Consider the following 8,196-nt stretch of genomic DNA (forward strand, 5'->3'; position numbering starts at 1 on the left):
CCTGTTGATGGCAGTCTTGTTGCTGCCCATTGGTGTTCACTTGCCTTGTCCACTTACAGTCGACAAGTCAATGATTTCAAGACCGAGCTTGTTCTTCGTCGTTCTGCCAGAGATGCTGCCCAAGCTGCCAGAAATTCCGCTCGGGAAGAAGCAGCTAAGCAAGCTAATGATATTCCTCGTGAGGAAGCATTGCTGTTCTGGTTCGAAGAGAAATTGCAAAATCTCTCCAAACCCAGCAACAGAAAATTGATCATCTTGCTTCTCGCTTGGATGCTTCTCCCCAGCAGCAGCCCCAGCAACATTCTCGGCAGAAACCCCAGCAGCAGCAGCAGCGTAGACAGCCCCAGCAACAGCAGCAGAGGCAACCCCAGCAGCATCAGCAGCAGAACCGGCCCCCGCAGCAGCAGCAGCAGCCTCTGCGCAGTCAAAAGAGGCCTCTGCGCAGGCAGCCCCAGCAACTGCGCAGTGAGCCTGAGCAACTGCGCAGGCAGCCTCAGAGGCAGCAGCAGCAGCCGAGCTCTCTTGATCAGCAATCCCGGCCAAAAAACGGGATGGGCAGGGGGCGTTTCCGCCGAGGAAACCGCTCCACCAGATCTGTTGCTGGGCAGTCGGCCTCCTTTCCAAACCAGCCTTCCCAGAACACTGGTTTGAATCCGGAGGCTGCCCCATTTGCTCCACATGGGCAAGGTGTTCATCAAATCCCTGCCGGATTCAAAGGGAAAGGCAAGGCTCTTTCTATGTAAGCAATTCCCGTCATCTGTATTGGTTGCCCTCCATTAGCCCCTCTGCTTATTTAGTTTACCTGATTGGAAAAATGACCCCCTCCCAGATAGATCGTCGAATTAGCAATCTTGCTATTCACAATCTATCCTCAGTCTCTCTTTCCTTCAGCCAAACCAAATTATTGGGCCTAGGGCACAAATACATTCCTCGGCCACCTCCCATGGCCATTGATGACATTTATAAAGAATTTGCTTATTTTTCCCGCCTTTGCCGTCTCAGAAGATTTTTTTCGTCTTTCTTCTGATGATGATACCTATAACCCTTTTCGCCTGCCAAACCCTACCTGGGAACCTCCGATTAATGACCCTGATCTTAATCGTGCCCTTCAGCATGGCCTTTCCATCCTTCAAACCCGCATTGCCTCCGTCCAGTTTACCCCCAAACCCTCTTTTGCTAGATCCCAATTGCTTGCATTAAAGAGTCTTCGCCGACTCCCTATTGTGATCAAACCAGCAGATAAGAACTTGGGGATTGTGGTTCTTGACAGAGAAAGCTATGTTGCCGAAGCCCATAGGCAACTAGCTGATCTCAATGTCTACAGGCAGTATGCATCGGTTCCGTGGTTGGCCATCAGCAGGTCTCTCAGGCAGCTTCAAGCAAGACATCGCAACCTCCTCTCAGTTCAGCAATGGGAGTATATAATGCAAATCAAGCCGCAAGATGCCAAAGCTTGCAGGCTTTATTTTATTTGGAAGATCCACAAAAACCCTCCTGTTGGTAGGCCTATCTGTGCTTACAATGGGTTTATGTTGGAACCTCTTTCCAAATTTTTGCATTATAAACTTCTTGGTACTCTGTTGGCTCAGCCCAACCATCTTCCAGACTCTCTCTCCTTATTGCAGGATATTGAATCCAAGCGGTTTGCTCCGGATTCATTTCTTGTTACTTTTGATGTAGAGTCCCTCTATCCCAGTATTCCTACTCAGGAAGGCTTGCATGCCTTACGGGATATGATTGAGCATAGTACCACTGATTTCTTCACTCCAGAGGACGTGGATTTTCTTGTTAGTGCAGCTGAGTTGGTGCTCAAGTGGCATTTTTTGCAGTTTGATGGCTCTTATTACCGGCAGATTAGAGGCACTGCCATGGGCAGCAATTTTGCTGTTGTGTATGCGTGTCTCTTCCTTTGCCATCTTGAGCAAGAAGTCTTTCGAAGATTTCCCGCTCCAGAGATTCAGCTTTTCAGACGGTTTATTGATGATGGTTGCATGGTCTGGAATGGCTCCAGAGAGAGATTGGTCCAATTCTTGGATTGTTACCAGTCCATTTATCCTGAGCACATTCGCATTACTTCCTGCATATCATCATCCAGCATCAACATTCTGGACATAGTGCTTTTCAAAGGTGATGACTTCCACACCTCTGGAAAGCTTTCTACCAAATGCTTCCAGAAACCACTAAATGCATACCAGTATATTCCATTCACTTCCTGGCATCCCAAGCACCAGAAAGTTGCATTTGTGGTTAATGAGCTGCAGAGGTATCTTCTTCGAGAGAGCACTGAGATGGGCTTCCTCGAACTCAGACGGTTTTTTTACAGCAGGCTTCGGTCGAGGGGCTATCCACCGGATTTCCTCCAGGCATGTTTTGCCAAGGTCCATTGGGATCAAAGGGTTGCTCTATTGCAGCGGGTCTATGCGCGAGGTCCTCTTCACTCTCTTGGCCTCAAAAGGGCCCCCTTGGTGTTGAAGCTGGACTATTGTGAAGCCACTCGTGCTTTGAACCTTGGGGGTTCCCTAAACCCTAAACTGCATGGAGAATTCCAGCGTCACCCTTTGCTTCAGCATATTCCCAGGCCCTTGATTTGTTGGCGGAATCCGCGCAAGATCGGCACTTTTTACATGAGCAGTTCCGACCCTCGGCCTTGATTTCTCTACAGGAGCAGTTGTTTTTCTACAGGAGCAGTGCATTCTTCTTCCAGGAGCAGTACATGATTTTTCAGATTTTTTGCATGAGGAGAGCTATTTTTTAGCTATTTTTAGCTATTTTTTAGCTATTTTGTACTCATATTTTTTAATATTTAAAATATTTTTAAATATTTTAATATTAAAAAATTATTAAAAAATTCCATGTACATGCACTTGCCCTGTCCGCTTTTGCTATATAAGGACAGCAAGTAGCTCATTTTCTTTGTATCACTGATGAGTCCCATCGAGGACGAAACTAGTTTGATGTTAATACAGAGTTTCTGTTCTACTTATGTGTTTTGCATAATTGCTTGTCCTTAAGCATTTTTATTTTGTTTCAGTTTATTTTGTATCGGTTCATCTGTCTCGGTTATCTTTGGGCGTCCTTTCGTTACGGCTTCCGCCTTACTTTCCTTTCTGCTGAATCTCAGATCCAAGTTACGTATCTGCGTATACGCGAGTTTGTCTCTGAAAAGTCGCGTGTATACGCTAGTCAGACACTGCAAAGTCGCGTATCTGTTTTTTCAGGGTTTTTGCGTATCTGCAAAGTTACGTATCTGTCTCGGTTATCTTTTGGGTGTTTTTTTCGTTACGGTTTCCGCCTTACTCTCTTTTCTGCTTTAAACCCTAAACCCTAAACCCTAAACCCTAAACCCTAAACCCTAAACCCTAAACCCTAAACCCTAAACCCTAAACCCTAAACCCTAAACCCTAAACCCTAAACCCTAAACCCTAAACCCTAAACCCTAAACTGCATGGAGAATTCCAGCGTCACCCTTTGCTTCAGCATATTCCCAGGCCCTTGATTTGTTGGCGGAATCCGCGCAAGATCGGCACTTTTTACATGAGCAGTTCCGACCCCCGGCCTTGATTTCTCTACAGGAGCAGTTGTTTTTCCACAGGAGCAGTGCATTCTTCTTCCAGGAGCAGTACATGATTTTTCAGATTTTTTGCTTGAGCAGAGCTATTTTTAGCTATTTTCTAGCTATTTTTAGCTATTTTTGTACTCATATTTTTTAATATTTAAAATATTTTTAAATATTTTAATATTAAAAAATTATTAAAAAATTCCATGTACATGCACTTGCCCTGTCCGCTTTTGCTATATAAGGACAGCAAGTAGCTCATTTTCTTTGTATCACTGATGAGTCCCATCGAGGACGAAACTAGTTTGATGTTAATACAGAGTTTCTGTTCTACTTATGTATTTTGCATAATCGCTTGTCCTTAAGCATTTTTATTTTTCAGTTTATCTTGTATCGGTTCATCTGTCTCGGTTATCTTTGGGCGTCCTTTCGTTACGGCTTCCGCCTTACTTTCCTTTCTGCTGAATCTCAGATCCAAGTTACGTATCTGCGTATACGCGAGTTTGTCTCTGAAAAGGCGCGTGTATACGCTAGTCAGACACTGCAAAGTCGCGTATCTGTTTTTTCAGGGTTTTTGCGTATCTGCAAAGTTACGTATCTGTCTCGGTTATCTTTTGGGTGTTTTTTCGTTACGGTTTCCGCCTTACTCTCTTTTCTGCTTTAAGCCCTAAACTAAGTCCATGGCGAGAAACCCTAATGAAAGCACGGGTCCCGTTACTAGATCTCATTCCAGGGCAAATTCTCAATCTCATATTGATCGTGATCCTCCCGAACGCGATTCCGCTTCGTCTCGGAGGAACATTATTGAAAATGTTATTCAGCAGTTCGTCTGGGATAACACTCCTTCTTCCCGTGAGATTGAAGAAATTGTGAACCGAGAGAAAGAGAAGCGGAACTCTTCTGGGCCTTTTCTTTTCAGCCCACCGGAGCATCCTTCAGCTGGCAACAATGAGCCTGCGCAGTCCCCTCCAGGAACTGCGCAGCCTCATCTTGAGACTGCGCAGCCCCATCTTGAGACTGCGCAGCCCCATCTTGATTTTCCTCAGCCGGGCCCTTCTCGGCAACCAGCTCCTCATGATCCGGAATCATCTTTTGCCCGCCAGCTTCCGGGTAATAATGAAATTCCGCCGTTGCCCACTGCCTGGACCGAAGTAATTTCTCGTGCAGTCCTGGATTTCCAAAAAGCCACTGAAATCTTGCATAGATCTCAGTCGCTTGTTGAGAAACTGCTTGCTCTTCAACAAGACAACCGTGTTATTCAGAGCCTTATGGTTAAAACACCGGGTCTTGTAGCTTCCGATCCTGACACCAATGATGCCCTCAAAGGTGGTCTTGAAGCTCTTACTGCCAGATATCGAAGAGATTGCCATGAACTCTACTTACGGCATGAGCAATCTATTGTGGAGCAAAATGGAGCTAGGGTTTCTAATCTTGTTTCAGATTTTAAAGATAAGCTTCTCCAGCTTGCTCTTCCTTTCGAAGACATGGAGTTTACTAGCTCCACCGGTCCTGTTGATGGCAGTCTTGTTGCTGCCCATTGGTGTTCACTTGCCTTGTCCACTTACAGTCGACAAGTCAATGATTTCAAGACAGAGCTTGTTCTTCGTCGTTCTGCCAGAGAAGCTGCCCAAGCTGCCAGAAATTCCGCTCGGGAAGAAGCAGCTAAGCAAGCTAATGATATTCCTCGTGAGGAAGCCATTGCTGTTCTGGTTCGAAGAGAAATTGCAAAATCTCTCCAAACCCAGCAACAGAAAATTGATGAGCTTGTTTCTCGCTTAGATGCTTCTCCCCAGCAGCAGCCCCAGCAACATTCTCGGCAGAAACCCCAGCAGCAGCAGCAGCGTAGACAGCCCCAGCAACAGCAGCAGAGGCAACCCCAGCAGCAGCAGCAGCAGAACCGGCCCCCACAGCAGCAGCAGCAGCCTCTGCGCAGGCAAAAGAGGCCTCTGCGCAGGCAGCCCCAGCAACTGCGCAGAGAGCCTGGGCAACTGCGCAGGCAACCTCAGAGGCAGCAGCAGCAGCCGAGCTCTCTTGATCAGCAATCCCGGCCAAAAAACGGGATGGGCAGGGGGCGTTTCCGCCGAGGAAATCGCTCCACCAGATCTGCTGCTGGTCAGTCGGCCTCCGATCCAAACCAGCCTTCCCTGAACACTGGTTTGAATCCGGAGGCTGCCCCATTTGCTCCACATGGGCAAGGTGTTCATCAAATCCCTCCCGGATTCAAAGGGAAAGGCAAGGCTCCTTTAATGTAAGCAATTCCCGTCATCTGTATTGGTTGCCCTCCATTAGCCCCTCTGCTTATTTAGTTTACCTGATTGGAAAAATGACCCCCTCCCAGATAGATCGTCGAATTAGCAATCTTGCTATTCACAATCTATCCTCAGTCTCTCTTTCCTTCAGCCAAACCAAATTATTGGGCCTAGGGCACAAATACATTCCTCGGCCACCTCCCATGGCCATTGATGACATTTATAAAGAATTTGCTTATTTTTCCCGCCTTTGCCGTCTCAGAAGATTTTTTCGTCTTTCTTCTGATGATGATACCTATAACCCTTTTCGCCTGCCAAACCCTACCTGGGAACCTCCGATTAATGACCCTGATCTTAATCGTGCCCTTCAGCATGGCCTTTCCATCCTTCAAACCCGCATTGCCTCCGTCCAGTTTACCCCCAAACCCTCTTTTGCTAGATCCCAATTGCTTGCATTAAAGAGTCTTCGCCGACTCCCTATTGTGATCAAACCAGCAGATAAGAACTTGGGGATTGTGGTTCTTGACAGAGAAAGCTATGTTGCCGAAGCCCATAGGCAACTAGCTGATCTCAATGTCTACAGGCAGTATGCATCGGTTCCGTGGTTGGCCATCAGCAGGTCTCTCAGGCAGCTTCAAGCAAGACATCGCAACCTCCTCTCAGTTCAGCAATGGGAGTATATAATGCAAATCAAGCCGCAAGATGCCAAAGCTTGCAGGCTTTATTTTATTTGGAAGATCCACAAAAACCCTCCTGTTGGTAGGCCTATCTGTGCTTACAATGGGTTTATGTTGGAACCTCTTTCCAAATTTTTGCATTATAAACTTCTTGGTACTCTGTTGGCTCAGCCCAACCATCTTCCAGACTCTCTCTCCTTATTGCAGGATATTGAATCCAAGCGGTTTGCTCCGGATTCATTTCTTGTTACTTTTGATGTAGAGTCCCTCTATCCCAGTATTCCTACTCAGGAAGGCTTGCATGCCTTACGGGATATGATTGAGCATAGTACCACTGATTTCTTCACTCCAGAGGACGTGGATTTTCTTGTTAGTGCAGCTGAGTTGGTGCTCAAGTGGCATTTTTTGCAGTTTGATGGCTCTTATTACCGGCAGATTAGAGGCACTGCCATGGGCAGCAATTTTGCTGTTGTGTATGCGTGTCTCTTCCTTTGCCATCTTGAGCAAGAAGTCTTTCGAAGATTTCCCGCTCCAGAGATTCAGCTTTTCAGACGGTTTATTGATGATGGTTGCATGGTCTGGAATGGCTCCAGAGAGAGATTGGTCCAATTCTTGGATTGTTACCAGTCCATTTATCCTGAGCACATTCGCATTACTTCCTGCATATCATCATCCAGCATCAACATTCTGGACATAGTGCTTTTCAAAGGTGATGACTTCCACACCTCTGGAAAGCTTTCTACCAAATGCTTCCAGAAACCACTAAATGCATACCAGTATATTCCATTCACTTCCTGGCATCCCAAGCACCAGAAAGTTGCATTTGTGGTTAATGAGCTGCAGAGGTATCTTCTTCGAGAGAGCACTGAGATGGGCTTCCTCGAACTCAGACGGGTTTTTTACAGCAGGCTTCGGTCGAGGGGCTATCCACCGGATTTCCTCCAGGCATGTTTTGCCAAGGTCCATTGGGATCAAAGGGTTGCTCTATTGCAGCGGGTCTATGCGCGAGGTCCTCTTCACTCTCTTGGCCTCAAAAGGGCCCCCTTGGTGTTGAAGCTGGACTATTGTGAAGCCACTCGTGCTTTGAACCTTGGGGGTTCCCTAAACCCTAAACTGCATGGAGAATTCCAGCGTCACCCTTTGCTTCAGCATATTCCCAGGCCCTTGATTTGTTGGCGGAATCCGCGCAAGATCGGCACTTTTTACATGAGCAGTTCCGACCCCCGGCCTTGATTTTCTACAGGAGCAGTTGATTTTCTACAGGAGCAGTGCATTCTTCTTCCAGGAGCAGTACATGATTTTTCAGATTTTTTGCATGAGGAGAGCTATTTTTTAGCTATTTTTAGCTATTTTTTAGCTATTTTGTACTCATATTTTTTAATATTTAAAATATTTTTAAATATTTTAATATTAAAAAATTATTAAAAAATTCCATGTACATGCACTTGCCCTGTCCGCTTTTGCTATATAAGGACAGCAAGTAGCTCATTCTCTTTGTATCACTGATGAGTCCCATTGAGGACGAAACTAGTTTGATGTTAATACAGAGTTTCTGTTCTACTTATGTATTTTGCATAATTGCTTGTCCTTAAGCATTTTTATTTTTCAGTTTATCTTGTATCGGTTCATCTGTCTCGGTTATCTTTGGGCGTCCTTTCGTTACGGCTTCCGCCTTACTTTCCTTTCTGCTGATTCTCAGATCCAAGTTACGTAT

The 8,196-nt window shown here is 46.0% G+C and overlaps 1 protein-coding gene across 1 annotated transcript; it reads left to right on the forward strand.

Moving 5' to 3' along the window:
* The first annotated feature begins 953 nt into the window (after positions 1–953).
* On the forward strand, positions 954–2,651 carry LOC149211329 (uncharacterized). The gene has a single exon (XM_089393143.1). The coding sequence runs from the start codon at positions 954–956 to the stop codon at positions 2,649–2,651; it is 1,698 nt and encodes a 565-aa protein (XP_089249269.1).
* Positions 2,652–8,196: the final 5,545 nt, after the last annotated feature.

Source organism: Pinus tabuliformis, chromosome 1_1 (assembly GCF_031772625.1).
Source record: "Pinus tabuliformis cultivar Carrire ecotype Pingquan chromosome 1_1, CPIR1, whole genome shotgun sequence".
Classification (NCBI taxonomy): domain Eukaryota; kingdom Viridiplantae; phylum Streptophyta; class Pinopsida; order Pinales; family Pinaceae; genus Pinus; species Pinus tabuliformis.

Bases quoted from the DNA above. Each gene is read 5' to 3' on its own strand.
- LOC149211329 (XM_089393143.1), top strand. From the start codon at position 954: ATGACATTTATAAAGAATTTGCTTATTTTTCCCGCCTTTGCCGTCTCA.